At 50.2% G+C, this 18,773-nt stretch overlaps 1 protein-coding gene across 5 annotated transcripts; it reads left to right on the forward strand.

Moving 5' to 3' along the window:
• The first annotated feature begins 328 nt into the window (after positions 1-328).
• On the forward strand, positions 329-18,191 carry ZNF488 (zinc finger protein 488). Of its 5 annotated transcripts, none has more exons than XM_023230171.2 (3): positions 363-434; positions 2,320-2,365; positions 14,746-18,191. In XM_023230171.2, exon 3 carries the CDS (start codon positions 14,906-14,908, stop codon positions 15,875-15,877), a length of 972 nt encoding a protein of 323 aa, XP_023085939.1. In that variant the 5' UTR covers positions 363-434; positions 2,320-2,365; positions 14,746-14,905; the 3' UTR covers positions 15,878-18,191. The 5 variants fall into 5 exon arrangements, with proteins under 5 accessions (XP_023085938.1, XP_023085939.1, XP_023085941.1 ...); XM_023230173.2 differs by lacking the exon at positions 2,320-2,365 and adding an exon at positions 3,799-3,978; XM_023230172.2 differs by lacking the exon at positions 2,320-2,365 and adding an exon at positions 822-926 and having other exon boundaries at positions 369-434.
• Positions 18,192-18,773: the final 582 nt, after the last annotated feature.

Consider the following 18,773-nt stretch of genomic DNA (forward strand, 5'->3'; position numbering starts at 1 on the left):
AGAGGTCTGGCGCCCAGGACCAGAGGGGGTCGGCGGGAGCAGGCGCCGCCTCCAAATGACGCCCTCTCTCTCCCGCAGGCGCTGGCTCCAGACTCTGACCAGCCAGCTGGGGGCGTCTCTGCGGAGCTGAGCCGGGGTAGGGCCGGGCAGCCCAGAGGATCAGAAGGGGGTTTTCTCCCGGGGTTGGGGGTTCTTTGGCCAGCGCCGCCCTCCCACGCCGGGGCCGCCCACCCGCAAGCCCCGCCCCGAAGGCTGGAGCTTCCCTGGGGGTGGGCGAAGCCGAGGCCACGCCCCGAAGGCGGGAGCGGCTTTGGGGAGGGACCTGGCCGCCCTCAGGGCTCCAGCGCCAAGTTCAGAGCCAGGCGCTGTGCTCTTGGCCAGGAGGAGGCTGTGCTGCCCCAGCACCTCTTGCTCCACATCTCCAGAGAGCCCAGGTGAGGCGCGCCCTCCTGTCTGCAGGGACAGAGCCGCGAGCGGGCGCGGGCGGCGGGATCCATCTCACTTCCACTGCCTTTCCCCAGGACAGGGTTGTTGAGTCCTGCCTTTGACTGTGGGGTCCTTTCCTTCCCAATGTCGCCAGCTTCCTCTAGCTCTCTCATGTCGTCTCCGAGTCCCATCCCCGTTTCTGTTCCCTTTCTCCTCTCTCACTTTTTCTCCTCTATCTCTTCTTTATTGTCTTCCTGTTTTCATTTCCTTCCGTGTCAGTCTCTCTCCCTCTCCCTCTTTTCCTCTCTTTCTTTATCCTTCTCCCTCACCTTCCCCCTCTCCCCGCTGTTTTTTCAGCACTCAAGAATTCTGCCTATGATTTTTTTTTCTCCTAGGGTGACTTTCAGGCTGCAGTTGTTTTCATCCCTCCCTCTGCCCCTCCCGGGGTTTATCGTGTATTGCTCTGTTCTTCTCAGCCCAGGCTTGCGCTGGGCAGTAGGGTAAGAACCATGCATCAGCCCCAGATCCTTTCTCCAACAGATTATATCCAAAGATCTGGACGTGTAACCTGTTCACTGCCTTTCCTGGGAAACAAAACAATGCCAAATGATCACATTATAATGAGTTTGTAGAATGAGCTGAAAGAACATACCTGGTTTTAGAGGCAAGGGGTTGATTGAATCCTTTCCTTCACATTTTGCCTTTACTAATAGACACGGACAGCACAGCAGGAAGCTAAGCCTTGCAGAAGCATTTAAGGGGAGTTCCTACCCACACCTGCTTTCTGGGCAGGCTATGCAATGCCAGGTGCAGGGGAGGGAGGGGACAGGATTCAGAGCAGGGTTGTGGGAAGACAGTGGGAGGCTAGAGCTTTGCACCTGAAACATGAGGGCGCCTGGAAATAAGAACTTAACAGTAAATTTCTAAAATATGTAGTTGCCAATGCCACTGATGTACAGAAATGAACTTACTTAATTACTCCTGAGGAAGACATTAGGCATTTTATGGCAGTAATTATGACATTTGAAATTAATGATTTTATGTACATTAAATAGGAGGGCCAAGGGGAAAATATTTCCTGTTAGTATCAAAGATTGTCATAGATGCATATAGGACGAACTCTAAAAAATCAAGCCTCATTCATTTTTGAGGGATAAAATAGAACTATATCGAGGCAATTTTTTGTTTCTTGGTTAAAATGTAATCTTATCAGAGATATGTGATTTAATTTTTAATGATATTTATGACACATAATATTTATGTGTTCAAACACACACAAATACATAATATATGTGCACTAAGTTATGAAAGAGCCCTTGTTTGTTTGTAAAGATCTTAATTACCAATAAAGCTTGAAGCTTTTGCTTCTTGGAAATAATTTAACATGATATTGTAGTTTATTATGACCTTTAATGAAAATTCAACTAATTTACTTTTGATTGATACAGAAATGGAAATTTGGCCATAGATAAATCACACAGAATTAAACAGAAATTAAGTATGATGAAGGTACATTGCAGTGTGTTCAGTGAAAGAATTTGCATGTGCTAGATATTTTGGACAAATTCATAGGTATGTGCGTGGAACTGTGATTTGTGAGGCTCTTTTCTGTTTTAAAAAGTTAAATTGCCTTTTATATCTAATCCCTGATCCCCAATATGTGAGGATTCTGGGGGGAGGGGTAAAAGACTTTGCAAATGATTTAGAATCATCATGTCTGCTTTGCTTGGCAGATCTCTTTTCAGGTATCCAAGAGGTGGCAACTTTTGTTTGAAACATGTAATCACACCAATAATTTTTTTAAAAAAAGATGAATTTCAATATTTTTAAACTGATTGTTCCTCATCAGTGGTCAGTGTCTTTGTAAGAACATCATTGTCTTTTTATCCTTAGATGATGCTATTGTTGGAACCTGGGAATGTCGGAAGGAGTAGCCGAGGTAAAATCATGGACTTTTTCCCTGAAGGCTGCCAGTGGAATTGGGACCACCGTCTCAGGCTCCACCTTTATTCTCTAGTTGTATTAGGAAAAGAGCTGCTGTTCCTTGTGCTCTTGCTACCTGGCATGTACAGAGCCCTGTTGAGTCCTGTCCGTGAGTGCCTGAAAAGAAGATCACTGTTCTTGTTTCACTTATGAAGAGATGGAGGCTCAGAGTATTTGTCTGAGGCAGGTAGTAGCAGGGCTGATTTGGAACACAAGTTGTGCCCTAGAGCCTGAGTGACCAGGGCTAATTCAGTCCCGTTATGTGACTTCCATGTTGCTGCAGGCCTGGCACATGTAACATCTAAAATATCACTCCACACAGCACCAGCCATTGCCGATTGGCATTGTTTGGCAGAACACTGCTCCCTGTTCTGCGTCCTGGCCGTACTCAGTCATATCCATAGCAGACTCTCCATCTGCATAGCAGGGCCCCAGTGAAGCACTGGATCTGCCCTCTGCTTTCACTGGCCCTGCTTCTGCACAGTCTCAGGCATCTGAGTGGGTGCTGAGATTGCATCCACCCCTATGAGGGTCCACAAGGCCAAGTTACGTTGCACTAGAGCCACTCTCTCTGCTTCCATGGGTACTGGCTGTGTCCGTAGTCTCCTGCATTTAGCTTTCCTGGAATGCAGCAGGCATTGCTGCTAGAGGGGTCTAGGCATAGCTGGCCACAGAGCCTGTAGGGGTTGACCAGGAATTGCTCATCTCCCCAGTGCCACCAGTCAGCCTCTGGGAAAGCCTGGATCACCTTCAGTGTTTAATTTCCTCAGTGTACCAGAGCCAGGAGAATTCCTGGAAACAGGTGTATTCCCTTTCTTAGGAAACCCCAGACCTCACAATCCAAATGCAGAAAAGGCCCATAGATGATTGTCCTCTGGAATCTTCCAGAAGGGTCTGGGAAGCTTCTGCAGAGACTAGGAACACCGAAGGATTAGAAGACAGGAGGCATTTTCTGCTGTTGTGTGTTTTAGCTAAAGAGAAAGGCAGATGCAGCAAAGCACTGCATGGGGGAGTTGGGGGTACATGGTGTCTCTGGATAAGATCTGGTGCCTGACCTGCAGCTCAGAACAGCTTGAGGCTGGCTAGTTGGCTTGGGTTAGGGAGTGACTTCAGACATCTCAGGAAAAAGAGGTTATCCAGCTGTTTGCCAAGAGTTCTTTCTTCTGTAGGTGTAGTGGGAAGGAGAAAAATGCCCAGGCTGTTTGGTCATTCATTAAACACCGTTGTGTGCCAGTCCCTGAGAGCTCAGGAGTAATGGGAAGGCCGCCATGGGGTGGACTCTATCCCTTTGCACTCAGTGCAATAAGAAGTGATACCCCTAATGTTTACTGAGACAGGTTTCTTAGCACTTTCTCTATATTCATTCTTCTAATCTTTCCAGCAACCCAGTGAAGAAAACACCAAGGTCACCCTCTTTATAGATCAGAAAACAGAGGCCTGGAGAGGACCCACACCTTGCCCAAGGTCAAAGGTTGGATAGAGCAGAGCTGGCCTCTGATCCTGGAGCCCGTGTACTTAAAATCTATGTGGACGGAAGACTCCAAGGTTACCTGAGACAACCTGGTTAAGGTATAGACAGGTAATGTGGGAGAATGTGGCCAGTGGTTCCTAGATGAGTGAATGATCAGTGTGCGGTCAGGGTCCAGAGGATGGGTGATAAACTGAGAACCGCAAGCTCTTAACACCATGGGGTGTGTGAGGCTTCATCTCCCAGGATGCAGCAACTGCTAAGTTGGGGAATAGGGGACCCTGGTTGATGGCCCAGCTGGGTTGGGAGCCTTGGGGAGATGTGCTCTGTGTTGGTGAGGAAGGCCAGCAATGGCTAGATCCCCTGTAGACTTGGGGAGCTCAGTTTCAGAAAGAGTCAAAGATCATCACTTGATTTCCGTGATTCATGGGATCTGAGGGCTCTGAAAGTGGTGGGTTAGTCCTGGAATGAAATCTGGGTTTTTTCAAGTAGGAAAGACATGGGGTGGCAATGAGAGACATCTGTGTGGCTCAGAAAAATGTCTTGCTGAGGTCAGAGGGACAAGAGCCAAGGAGGACAAGAGGAGCCCTTCCCAGGACACTCACAATGACAGAGTGACAAGGGCCAGTAAAGAGTGTCAGGGGGCGAGAGCCCGGGTGTGAACTGAGCCTTCTGAGGAGAGTTGACGACCACAAAGCATCTTTTCATATCATGTTCAGAGCCAGGAGAATAGGGCTTCATAGATCCATCGCCATCTAGGGCAGCTGGTGTCTGTGAAGGGGAGGAAGGTGCAGCTGCACTGTGCCCACAGTGGTCTGGACAGAGGAGGATCTGCAGGTGCAAAGGGCGGAGGCGGGTCCTCGGAGGAAAGCAGGAGCCAGGCAGCACTGGGCTGCTGTGTGTGTACTCAGGGCCCTGACCAGAGAACGCCCTGGCCAGGGCATGGTGTGACCTGGAATGAGATCCCCCATCTGAGGTGCTGTCTGAGAGGTGTTAAAGATAAAGCCTGGAGGTGGATGAGACTCAAATCTGATGTTGGCCCTGGGAAAGATCCTAGAGTAAGAAAAAGGCTGTGAGTCTGTAGGCAAAGGACAGACGTGCATGAGGAGCTGGAGGGGGCTCCCTGGGAACAAGTCATGCCAGACTCATGTCATTTGCCACCTTGCAGGTGTTCGGTCTGGCCCTTGTTCTGTCGGGGTTCTGGAGGACATCCTGTGCCCTGGCCTGTCTGACCTTACTTCATGCAGTGCTGATGCATGTGACAACAGTGACCCTCGCGGGTCCCGGGTGGGACGAAAGGTCCCCAGATAGTTCCCAGTTTCATCTCCTCATTTTCTCCATCCTCCTGCTCCTTCTTATTAAGATCTGGATGTTAACATTGATGGATTGTGAAGCTGGGTGGGATATTTAATTCGGCAGTTGGCGGTGTCCAGATCCACAATGGTCTCTAAAAGCTGAGATGCTGCCCTGAGTTTATCAGGATGGCATTTGGCAGATTGGAGATAAGTGCACCTGAACTGAGACATGTAGCTTCCCCCATACGATTTTTATGAAAATGAAATGAACAAGGTGCCTTATTTCATTTATTAATACTATTGTTTGTCGTGTAGAACTTATGTAGCCGATAAATGGTGACTCCTATTCTCATACCCTGAAGCATCCTGATAGCAAATGTTCCATCCTGCTGTAAAGGAGATTGACTTCATCCCATGAGTCATACATGGGAAGGTCTCGGATGGACTGGAGAGACAGCTTAGCCCAAGCCCATTTTACAGATGGAAACCTGAGGCTCAGAGAGATTGAGCGCTTTGCTCGGGCTCACAGAGAGGAGTGATGTTTCCGCCTCTGCCTCTTTGGGAGACACTGGCTGACATTAATCTCTGACGTCAGGCACCACCTCTGAGGAATCCACTCAAAAAGGGCATCAGGAGTGGTGCAGAGCCTGCTGCAGCATGTGGTTTGCATCCTCTCCATGCGACAAAGGACCTGGACTTCCAGAAGTCACACTTCTGGAAGTTTGCAGGGCAAGGCAGGGTGGTGATGTTCCACAGGAGCTGGTCAAAAACTTGTGACAAAAGGGCACGCTGAGGTTTTGTGTTCGCTTTTCTTGCTTTCTCTCTGATTTATCCTGTGCTTTCACTCTGTGAGAGAGTTGGCCTCTCTGTCTCATCTCCTTGAGAGCTCCTGCAGGAAGTGACTGGACACAGGTACATCCTTTCATGGGTGGGCAGGAAGCAGGGAGAGGAAGAAGCTGATTTGGCCCAGGTTATATTTATGCATAGCAAGCCATGGAGGCCCCATTGAATAAGGCTCTCATCCACTCCTAGATTCTCCCTGAACCCTGGAATAAATATTTTCTAAGGATGAAAATTCTGGAATGCTGAGTGGGGTCTGGCTTTGCCAGTACCACTCACCAGCGAAGGGGGCACTTGGAAGAACTTGAGTTCTGGTTTCCAGAACTTCAGGGTGGGGCTGGTGAGGGTGGGTAGGGATGAAGTCCTCCCAGCTGGCTGATGCCACTTCCCCATGGGTGGCACCTTCACATGTGGTCACTGCATGTCTTCCCTTCCACACCATGGGCACTTCCAGGGTGAGACTGAAAGCTGGTCCACCCATGGGTGTCCAGTTTGGCATAGGCAGACAGTTCACAAACCTCTGACAGGGGAGCAGAGGAGAAGCGAGTGGATTCATGTGTGGGGAGAACCAAGAGTGAGCACTTCTGGTGAGTGGAGATGAGGTTACACATGCCGTCTCTAGGGGCAGGGCCAGGTGGTGAGGTGACTGCCCCCTAGTGTGCGGGTGGGGGCCAGGCACAGCCAGACCCATCCTGCCTAGCCTGCACGTGCATTGCTCCAACCTTTGTCCTTCTGTGCACCTATGCCTGCAGAGCCCCTGTCCCCAGGTGCCTGAAGTGGCTTGGCACTCCTGAGGGTCAAGAGAGAAAATGAGTATGGCAACTAGCAAGGAAGGAAAACTGCCCTCAACCAGGGTGCAAGCACAGTCGAATTAAGTCAGAGCTGGCAGGCGGAAGTCCTGTGTGCTCTGTGAATGTGGCAGCTGCTGCTAGATGCTGACAGGTGCAGGGGCAGGGCTGAGCCAGCGCCTCTGGGTAGGTGGCAGCCGTATGTGTGTGTGTGTGTGTGTGTGTGTGTTCCATGAGAGAGTCCTGGAGGCATAGCGCTCCAAGCTGAGGTGAGTTGTCACATCCATAGCAATCAGGATTCTTTGGATGCAAACCACAGCGACAGACTCTGGCCAACTTTGTCAAGAAGGAATTAATTAGAAGGTTATGGTGGCAGGTAGATCACAGTGTCAGAGGGAGAACTGGAGAAATAAGCTCAAAAAAGACCAGGATTGAGCTATTCAGAGAGTTCCAGTACCAGGCACACATAAGCAGCTTCTCAAACTGAAACTGGGTTTGGTTAGGAAGGATGCTGAGTAGCATAAAACAGAACCAAGCCATCTGACTGCTCTTGTCATAGAGATTGTGTATTCCTCCTTTCCTGTCAGCTGGTTTAAAAACCTGGGGCAAAGGGGGACCCTGCAGTCCACCCCACTCTTCCTGAGATGCCCTGTGGGGGCTGCAGAGATAGATCAGACACGGGCTGTCTTTTCCCCATGGACCAACAGAGCAAATGAATGACTGTCTCCCCTAAGAGATAAGGTCTGGCTCCCTGTGGCTAGACCATGTGGTCTTACCCGTAAACAGTCCTCACAAACACTCTCGATTTACGTCTAACCCACTCTTGTCACTGCCTGGCATTTGTGTGTGCCGTTCTCTCTGCTCTCTCTTTTCTTTGTATCTGTCTGCCCTTTGGAGGCCTCCTGCCTCTTCCAGGAGGGCCTCTCATTATTCTGGTGCCAAGAATTAGAAAGTATATGGGGTACACGCTGTGGTGTGCTGGTAAGTGTTTAGCAACTGGTTCTCAGGGTGTAGCTCCAACATGAATTTTGGGTGATATTTTAATTTACAATAAAGTGTAAGACGAAAGTGGAACAATGAACATATGTCAGAACTTCACTTGTTTGTCAGTGATCTAAATAACTTCTTTTGTAAATCACATAATAGTTTCAGAATACTGGAAGAATAGTCCCTCAGCTTTTTGTGAGCTATTCACAATATAACAGCTATCGACAAGACAACAATTTCAGTTTAATCTGCATTATTGACAATTTTTTTCCCATTACTTTCTTAAGTCCAGACAATAACAAAACAAGAAATCAAGCCTTGATTTATAGCATTTCCATAAATGATCCCATTCTGACTGATTTCCTGATTTATGGCCACTCACGACATCCCTGGATGTGGTGTGAGGAGGAGTGGACAGTGGCAAGCCCCTGCACCAGCAGGCACAGCGGCGTCCACGGTGTAGGCAACGGGAATGTGTAGTAGAATGCCTAGAAAGTGATGGGTTCTGAGTATGTATTACCTGTGTTTTTAATACAATTTCTATGACTGTAAGTTTGTATAATTTAGTTTTGAATAATGTCTGAGTTAAAACAGCTAACTCAAAACATTCCTGATCATCTCACAAGCCAATGTGAGACGACTCCAGCACACCACTGGTCACATGCCAAGAAAATCAAGTTGCAGGCAGAGAGGAAAACCTTCAGACAGAGTTGCATGGCTGTGTCCTCTCAGTTTCCTCAGGGGGTGAGCTTTAAGTGCCACAGTAACAGATACTGTCATTGGTTCAATCCACAACCATTTCTAACCCCATCTCACTTGGTTTTCCTGCACTGCAGAGGTTGGGAAGCTGAATCCATGTTTCCCAGACTGCTTTGCATCCAGGGTACAGGCCTTTGACATAGATCCCCACAAGCAGCCAGGTACATCACCCAGTCCTGGATGTGCAGTCGAGTCCCATGAGCTGAAGTCTTTGGCAGGCAGGTGATGTCTGTCATTCACAGTGGCAGGGACAGCTGGTCTTGTGGGGTGGCTGTGTGTGGTGGAGTTTGTAGGAGTTTGATCCCTTGTGATAGGTGCTGATACCAGCAGAGTTTCTACTAGACAGTGCCAGAGCATGGTCAGGCTTTTTTTTTTCTGGCTATCCTGACCCTTGGAGAGCACCCAAACTTGGTCTGTGGCTCTCACAGAGATTTAATGAGCTGCATGATACCCTTTAATAAGTTCCTTTCTGTTTAAACTACCTGGGTAGAGGTTGTTGTCTGCAGCTAGGAAGCCCTGATTGCTGGAACCTAAGGGATGTGAGGAATCACTGTGGAGTGTCAAGGTAACCAGGGATCTGCTCCTGGGACCTATTAATCTACCTCTTTTAGAAGGAGTCTGCAGTCCTGTTTGTGTTTGAATATTCATGAACGTTAGAAGAGCAAGTTAGTATGGGTATGACTATGGCTGACAGAAGTATCAGGCTGTTGCACAGATGATTATTAGATCTGCATTTTTTGCCCTTTAGCTTGTCAAAATAACGTCTAAAAAACTAGACTGATCACAAGAGATGCATCATAATGCCACATAAAGATATCACTCGGCGCCTTATGGTATTTAGGACCATAGAGGCCACCTGGTCCAGCCTCCTCATTTTGCAGCTAAGCAAGGTCTTTGAAGGACAGGGACCTGTCCAAGGCCCTCTCCAAACGCTGAAGCTGAGACTTATACCCGAGCGTCTTAACTTTTGCCCACCCCACGCTGTTTCTCTGTCTTAACCAGCAAGCTTGCCTTGTTATTTTGGTTTGTCTTATGTCTAGGTTTGATTTGGCAGCACGTTTCAACATCTGGTGAAGGCATGGGAATAAAACAGTGTAGGTGGGTGGAACACCTAAGAGCAGAATGTTTGGTGTTCTCTTAGGGTATACTGGGCAAGGCCTGCTGGGCCATCCTTCCTCACCATGCTGCCTGCGTTTATTCAGTTAAGAAAGTGGCACAGTTTGTATCTTTGAGAATGCAAGTATTTTAGTTAGGAGAGTGATGTTCCATCTATGGAAGACTTTGCCTGTCTCCATCATAGGCTTGGAGAGGGTGTCCCTTGTCCCAGCAGCATGGCTCTGTATAGTCATTGATTCTTTTGTTTACTTCTCCACGTCCTTCATTTTGTTCCTGTCCCTTGACCACAAAGAAATAAATGAACATTCCTGAGGCACTGACATGGGCCGGGCGAGGTGGGGGCCTCCTTCTGGATATTATTATCCTGTTTAAATGCATTATTTTCCCACTCATTTCACGATTGCCCAATATTGAGAGAAGTTACATTACACAACTGAAGCTCCATAATAAATGCATGGAGGTGAGATTCGAACCCACGTCTTTCCCATTCTACTTTTTGTGCCTTTCTGTTTTATTTTGCTTCTTGGTATTCCTGTGTATTATCAATAGTCTGAAGCTTGGTAATAGATGCAATAGTCATTAGAGTAAAGCAAATACAGTATCGTGCTCTCTGGAGGATAACAGGGACATTTTTGTTTAATTGCTATTTTGATTGTTCTTTAAGAGTGTTCCCGAGGAAGGAAAACAGAGGGAAAGGCCAGCAAAGCTCACTGTGTCTAACTTTTGCCATATGCATGGACCTAATTTCTTATTTGCCAAGCCATACAAGCTTTATTTTTGAGACTCTTTGAGGGTGGCTGAGTTCTGCATACTTGCTGGGGTTGGAAAAATCTGGTGTGATGGGGGTCAGTGGCTCCATGACATGCCAAGGCGGAGTAACCACAGAACTCTGTCTGCCATAGGTGTGGCCTCCTTCCTTCCTCACATCTATGTCAACACCTGGCAGGAGGTCCCTGATTCCAGTGGGGATGAAGCAGCACTCTGCCCATCCCTCGCACCCATCAAGAGCCTTGGACACACAGGAGGTAGAACCCGCAGATGGTGGCTACCAGGGGAGTGTGTCCACCTCTTACTTGGGCCAGGCGTGTGGCAGCTCACTGCGGCAGGCGTCCCGTGGGCGAGGTCGGTGCTCTCCTGATGTCTTTGATATTTTTCTTTATCTGGCCTAGTCTGAAACCAGTACTTTCCCCTGCCTGTGACCCCTGACTTCATTTGCAAAGTTTTCTTATGCACTTTCTGAAATTTTCATGACAGAGAGCCCTGGAGAAATTTGGGGCAGTGATAGAGGTGGAAGAAGGTTTAGAGCTAGGAATCTTTATGCATTTTCTCTGTTTTCTCCTTCTCTTTATTTTTTTTCTTGACCTATGCTTCACACTGGTCTCTGTCTTCTCCATGCTCAGAAAGCAGAGGAGGCTTGAGCTTCCAGCAAAGACCTTGCCACATATTACTGGAGACAGGCCGGTGCATGGCAGGGGTGGGTGGGGAGGGCCAACAGGAGAGTGTCCCTCCCCTGAGCATCACTGGCTCTGTTCTCGGCCAGTTACTCTTTGTCCCCACATTTTAGGTTCTCTTCCTGAATTCAAGCATGGGCAAGGCCAGGGCTGCTATTTCAGGACTGCGTCCAGCCCTGAAGTTTTCTCTGGGCCTCCACAGAGGACCTTCCTGCTCTGAATTCCACATGCATCCTGCAGGCCACACCGCAGGCCACACTACACACTCACCCTACTCTCCAGCCGTTTCCAACTACTTAGAATTCAGTGTAGAGAGTCACCAGTCTTATGTAGACTGGAGCCTCGCACATAGTAGGTGCTTTGTGCATGTTTACTGAGTGAATGAACAGAAAATGAAATGCGTTTTGCCTAAAAGCTGATCTGATCTGATCTGTGTGCCCAGGCACCCTTCTTCCGAAGCTCTCCTTTGGTTCCTGTGGCCCAGGGAATGCTCAGTTCCAGGCTTGGCAGAGGTGAGGTCTCTCTAGGCGGCGTGAAACAGACTGTGAAGCCCCTATGAGAAATAGCCTGCCCGCTGGGCAGGCCCCTCCGCTCCTAGGAGACTCCAGCCAGAACACTCCAGTGTGGGGCCTAGGACTCCTCTTTTCCAAGGGAGAGTAGACAGCAGGGGGAATTCACCTCAGAATTATTTCCTGGAGCAGTTACGAAAGTAGCATCTCTGAAGTCACAGAGGCTTCAGCTCCACTGGGCTGTGAAAATCCCTTACAGAATTCTGACCCCAACCAAGCAGAAAAGGGCACTGCCCCCTTTAAAACAGTTGACTGCAGAACAAAACAAAGTGCTAAAATAAGACTAGTTTGAAAATATTGGAAAGTTAAGGAAAAACTCCCCCAAATTCCAATACTAGCATCATCATAGTATATAGCATATTACATATATAGCATATTATGTGGTATAGTGTGTATACATCCTATGTATACTATATGTTATATAGTGTACGTACATAGTATAAATTATTTTTCACATACATATTGCTTTGGTATGTTTTCTTTCATGTTTCTGTTTATTTGGTAGATAGGCTTTTTTCCTGTTTTGTTTTACAACATGTTTATATCTGACACTAACATTGTATTATAAATGTTTTTTCCCATACTATTGTGTAGTCTTTATAGCCACACTTAAAACATGAATCATTCATTTCTAAAAACAGTCAGGTCCATTTTATTTTGGCTTCTGGATCCTACCCCTCCCCGAGCACTCTCCCACTGCAGAACTGTGTTAGGCTCATTTCCCCAGAGAGCCCTCAGGTTCTCCACACTGCAGGCCCCATGCAAGCTTCTTGTGAACCCTGGGCAGGCCCTTCTGGGTCCTCAGAGCTCAGTTTAGATGCCACCATTGCCTGTTTGCAACACTGGCGCATGTGCAGGTCCCTGTGTTCTGTACAACTGAACTCAGACTGCCTCATCACCACCGTCACTACCGCACCTCGCACAGGACCTGCATGCTGGATGCTCTCAGTGAATGCTTGCGGAATGAACGGAAGAGGGAATCAATGAACAAATGACCTGGTGGTCGTTTTCTGTGTTTCCTCCTGGGGTTTTTCCTTTGGTGTATGCATTTTGTGTGTGTGCGCATAGAATAGGTAACACCAAATCTATAATCTTTTTGTCCTTTTGCCTCCTCAGCATTTGATCATAAGCATAGTGAGCATCACTGTCCAAGGCTGCACAGTGCTTCGTCTTGCATATGCGTCCTGCTTTGTTCGCCATGTCTCTGGAGTTACTCATTTACTTGCTTGTTGCTTTCACCACTATAAACCACCACTATAAACCACGATCAGCATTTGATCATAAGCATAGCGAGCATCACTGTCCAAGGCTGCACAGTGCTTCGCATTGCGTATGCGTCCTGCTTTGTTCACCATGTCTCTGGAGTTAGCATTTACTTGCTTGTTGCTTTCACTACTATAAACCATACTTCATTTCCTTCTCCTGTTAGGCAGATCTGACCCCTCAGCCTTCTTCTCCCAGCCATGGTCAGACTGTTAGTCCAGCGCCTGAGGGAAGGTACTTTTGGAGTTCCAGGCCCTTGTGTGACCCCCACCCTTAAGGTGACTCTTGGCACCCACAGGCCAACCCACGGGCTGGTGGGCTATTCCCTAAGGAAAAACTGGGTGGGTTCTCACTGGGGTTAGAACTAGGGTCAAGGGGAGATAAGGAAATGGGAAGAGGCTGGATGCCCTTGGTGGGGCTTCATAGTTTGATCTTACTTCAGAGTTGGAAAGCAAAGCACACCCTTCAGCCACAGCTAGTAGTTTCCCCACCTGTGCCTGAGCTGTGGACTGGGCAGGGCCAAGTGCCTGGCAGGGAGCACAGGGTAGGAGCAGGAGGTGGAGAAGCTAGGAGGCAGGCTGCAGTTGGCTCGTCGCCCTTCTCACCATGCGGCTGTCTCCTCCCTTGGCCCTGTGGGAATATGGAGGGCTCACATTCTCCTCTCTGTGCAGGAGCAGGTCATAGGCCACACTCTTTGGGAGGACAAAGTTGACTTCTTTCTAACAGTTGTTGTCCTGTCATTCATTCACTCATTCATTCAGCAAAGACTTCCTGAGCTCCTGTCCTGTTGCATGCATGATTAAGTACTGCAGATGTGAAGGTCAATTGACATATTTGGGTTCTTAGAGTTTGCCTTCTAGCAGACCACAAACAAGTAAATACAATGTTGCACGTGGTGCATGCAGGCCTTTGGTGCCCAGGACAGTGGTGGCATGGAGGAGGGAGTGTTGTCTGTATCTGGGAGCACTGGGAAGCCTCAAAGGGAGGCTGTGCCTGAGGTGCATTTTGGAATGAGTTCACAGGTATGATGGGAATAAAGCTGTCCACATGTACTTGGGAGTTGGGGGAAGAGTGGGGACATATGACTCTGACAAGAAGCATGGCTCTGAGAAAATCGGAGACCGTGCAGAAGCTGACAGGGAATGTGATGTGGACAAAGGGGTCGCCAGGCCGGGAGGCAGGGCTGGTAACCCGAGGAGCGATGGGTTGACATTAGGGTCAGGACAGAGAGGGCTGCGTGAGGAGCAAAGACCATGAAGTCCATGATCCTCCAACACAGCGGCCCTAATGCTGCGGCCTCCCTGTGCCCTCAACACTCAGCCAGGGCCAGAGGGAGCTTGAGCATGGAGCAGGGGCTAAGGGCACGTGGCTTCCTCATGATGGAGTCTACTTGTTGACAGATGACCCAGAAACTTCTGGAGGACCCGCAAGGCCCTAACGCAGTCCCCAGAGCAGGTTCTTTCCATTCACCTCCAGACCGTCCATTTCATGCCTGGGTAATCCCCAGGAACCACTTCTGACAGGGGAATCCTACATTTCTCTCTACTGAGCTGTAGGGGCTGCTGCCCATGGGCATTTTCAGCAGAGACCCCTGTCCCCACTCTGCCTCAGGGAGGCGGGCCCTGGAGGACGGTGCCATCCATGCTCCTTGTCTCCTTAGAGGTGGTGTGGTCAGCACACCCATCCCACAGACCGCGGAGGAGGCCTGAGCATCAGGGTCCTGTCTGATGCCAGCTCATGATGCGCTGTGCCTGAGTGATGGATGCCCATCTCACTGCCTGTCACTTCCTCTCTCTGCAGGGCCCTGTGGCCGAGTGTGTCCAGCCCAGTGTCACAGGGAGCTTCCACATCTCATGGCTCCTTGCTGGGCCAAGCCCTCCAGAACCCCAAACCCCCAAAGACTGATGGCTGCCAGAGCGGCCACCGTGCTTATCCTGTGGCCCCGGCCCTGGTGATCACCATGGCAGCTGGGAAGTGGGTCCCGTTGAGCCCATCGGCTGAAAACAGATGGCGACTTAGCGAACCTGAGCTGGGCCGGGGCCACAAGCCAGTGCTGCTGGAGAAGACAAACCGCCTGGGCCCTGAGGCTGCTGTGGGCAGGGCGGGCCGGGATGTGGGCAGTGTGGAGCTGGCACTGTTGGCAGCCCCAGGCAAGCCCCGACCTGGCAAGCCACTGCCCCTGAAGGCACGTGGGGAGCAGAGGCAGAGCGCCTTCACAGAGCTGCCGAGGATGAAGGACCGGCAGGTGGATGCTCAGGCCCAGAAGGGGGAGCACGATGACCCCACAGGCCAGCCTGGCGCCCTGCAGCTGACCCAGGACATCCCCAGAGGCCCAGCCGGCAGCAAAGTCTTCTCTGTGTGGCCCAGCAGAGCACGAGGTGAGCAGAGAAGCGCCTTTAGCAAACCAACCAAGCGACCAGCAGAGGGGCCTGGGCCAACCTCAGTCTTCCCTGCAGGGGAATGTGCAGACACCCTGGGGGAACTGTCTGGACTCCTCAACACCGCAGACCTCGCTTGTTGGGGTCGACTTTCAACTCCCAAGCTTTTGGTTGGTGATTTCTGGAACTTGCAAGCATTACCACAGAATGCTCCACTCTGCAGCACTTTCCTGGGTGCCCCCACACTGTGGCTGGAGCATACCCAGGCCCAGGTACCCCCACCCTTGTCATCCTCCACCACTTCCTGGGCCCTCCTGCCACCCACCCTCACCTCCCTGGGCTTGTCCACCCAGAACTGGTGTGCAAAGTGCAACCTGTCCTTCCGCCTGACGTCCGACCTGGTCTTCCACATGCGGTCCCACCACAAAAAGGAGCATGCAGGGCCTGATACACATTCTCAGAAGCAGAGAGAAGAGGCCCTCGCCTGCCCTGTGTGCCAGGAGCACTTCCGGGAGCGCCACCACCTCTCCAGGCACATGACTTCTCACAGCTAACAGGTGGCTGCAGAGTGACCTGCTGGGTGCAGCAGGCAGCCTTTGGCAGAAGGGGGCTCCCTGGGCCTGCCTTGAGGGGGATGTCATGGTCCTTTGCAGAGCTGCCACCTTTGACATTCATAGATAAACAGCTCAGGCATAATTTGAAAAAGCCACACCTGCATGATGTGTTTTGAAGGAAATGAAGTCCTGAAATAAAGTGATGGGCTTTGCAAATCCAGGGTAAAGGCCCTAACAGGCACAGAGAGCGGGGGTGACTCCTGGCACACATCACGGGCTTTGGAGGCACACAAGCCTGGATTCGAATCTGGGCTCTTTCACATACCAGCTGTGACCCCGGACAAAGAGCTTTAACCTGCTGAGTCCCCATTTTCTTGTCTGTGAAATGGAGATGATAACACTGTGTGTTAGGCTGGCATTCAGGTCACATGAAAGGTGTGCGGAAAGTGGCCAGCATTCTGCCTGCAGACCCTGAGCACTGAGTCAACGAGGTTTGTGATGATGTCTGTACTAGTCAGCTATTATTATTAACAAGATCTCCATGGCATACAAGCTAAAGCATCTGCCTCAGTCGTGAGTCTGTGGGTTGGCTCAGGTTAAGCTGAGCTTGGCTGGGCTTGGCAGCGAGTCTCAGATTTGATCAAGTCATGTTCGTTTTCTTCTTCGGCTGGTGGGCTACCCAGAGCGAGCATGCTTCTTTCGCGGTTATGCCAAGAACACAAGAGGGTGAGTCTAACAAGCACACCTGAAGCCTCTGCTTGGGTCACATTGCCAACGTCCTCTCAGCCCATACAAGTGGCAGAACCAGACCCAATACTGAGGAGTGGGAAAGCGTAGGCTGCCCTTGATGAAGCTGTGACATGGGAGTGAGCATCCATCCCCTCCACAGGAGGGTGAAGAATTGGGATCGTAATTCCAGCCAACACCTGGTCCATAGTTCTTTACATTGCGAGTATATGAGTAGAGGGAAATAGAACCCCCTCCCCACCACCTACACACATGCCCTTTTACCTTCCAAGAATAGGACATGTGCAAAAACTAGGCTTCCAGATTGTGAAGCTGGGGAGCATTCTAGGTACCATTTATTATCTACTGCATTTCGGTCAGTAGCTATTGTAGGTACCCGCATTGGCCCTTGTTCCTAAGGATGTGAGGAGCCCAGGCTGTGCTCTTTGACATTGCACAGGTCAGTCTGCATGAAAGCCCTTTGTGGGGAGGCCAGTGTCGTTTTTGCACTGGTTTCCACCTCACTGTCAGATATTGTTCTTTTGATGTGCAGTTTCCAGCCCTCCAATGAGCCCCCAGCACAGAGCTCAGGCTTGTGGCTGGGAATAAGCCAGGGTGAGCAGTGGGGAATCTCAGCCAGCCTCCCAGACTACACCTCTTCTCTTGCTCTCCTCTGTCCACCCTTCCAGGCAGTGGCACTTCCACCTGGCTGCTCTGATGTCCTCGCTGCCTCCATTCCTGCCTCTCACCATGCACCCATCCATTGTCCACACACACACAACCAGATCATCTTCTGAACGTGTAACTCAGATGATGCCTCCAACTCTGTGGCTGCCCTTCACACTTACAGGCCTAAGGACGCAGCAGGCCCCAGCAGGACCTGTCAGCTGCTTCACAAACAAGTCCTTGCCTGTTGTTAATTGCAAACACTCATTTCACGTCCCCGTGTGCCACGCAATAGCATAAGCACTGGAAGAATACAGATGTTATAGTGAGTCCTATAATAGCCCTGGGAGGCAAGAGCTGTTTCCTTTCCATTTCTACAATGAGTCAATTGCAGGTGATGCTGTAACACTTCCAGTGTTTCTGACACTCCCCTGAAGCTATGCCTGCTACCTTCATGGGCTGAGCTTGCCCTTATGAGGCCCATAGGTGGCAGTGGGCAGAGGCCACCCCGCTATACCACCTCGCTGCTGTTCTGCTGTCTGCTCCCGTGTTCTGACCGCAGCTCTCATGCCGTTTCTCAAGCCTGGGCTTCATTCAGCATTTTCTCTCTAGCTCTTCGTGGTGCCGCTCCTGCTGTGGTTCCACAGGGCTTCTTCTCACAGGTCAGCTCCTTAGAGAAGTCTCCCAGATTCCCTGTAAAGCAGCCCTGCAGCCTCTGTCACTCCCATCCACATCACCCTGTTGCTTCCTTCACAGCATGTCTCACCATCTGCAACCATCTTTCTGTTTGTCGTCTTGTTGATTTGCTGCGGCCACACTGTCAGCTCCTTGGGGGCAGAGATTGGTTTGTTTACTGTGCATCCCTGGTGCCCAGAACAGGGCATGGCATACTGTTGGTGCATAATAAATATTGTGGAAATAATTTCTGTGTGAGAAGCTGGGTCTGAATATGTGTGCAATCTTCCTTTGGCTGTGGAGGGTCACAGGAGGCTGCCATGCAGCTGGAAGCCTCCATGTGTACTGAGCTTCCTTCACCTACGCTGTCTCCCTGGCCTGGCAAGGGATTGAGTGAGCGGGTCCATTTCCATTCATTTATTCAGCAACCCTGGGCACTTTGAGCTGAGCCTCAAAGACAAGTATGTGCTGGTGATTTGGTGATGCAGGCAGGGGAGCAGTGGCTGAGGAGAAAGATCAGTCCAGAGTCTGCAATTGTGCCAGGGTGTGAGGAGGAGATGGAGGGGCAGGGTAGGAGGGCCTCACAGGAGAGCAGTTTGGACCGAGGGGACTGAGGGCTTGGCTCTGAGAGGCACTTTGGGGGTGCTCTCCAGCTGCAGTGGGGAGTGTGGCCTGGAGGAGGGAGCCTGGACCCCGTGAGCTCATTGTCTTCCACATCTAGAAGAGGGAAGGGTGCTCCCTACAGATGCCAATAAAGCATCATCATTCCCATAGGGACACTGGGAGGTCCCTTGCTCAGTAAGACAAGGAAAGCTCAGCCTTGCCGGCC

This window comes from Piliocolobus tephrosceles, chromosome 9 (genome assembly GCF_002776525.5).
Source record: "Piliocolobus tephrosceles isolate RC106 chromosome 9, ASM277652v3, whole genome shotgun sequence".
NCBI classification, from domain to species: Eukaryota; Metazoa; Chordata; class Mammalia; order Primates; family Cercopithecidae; genus Piliocolobus; species Piliocolobus tephrosceles.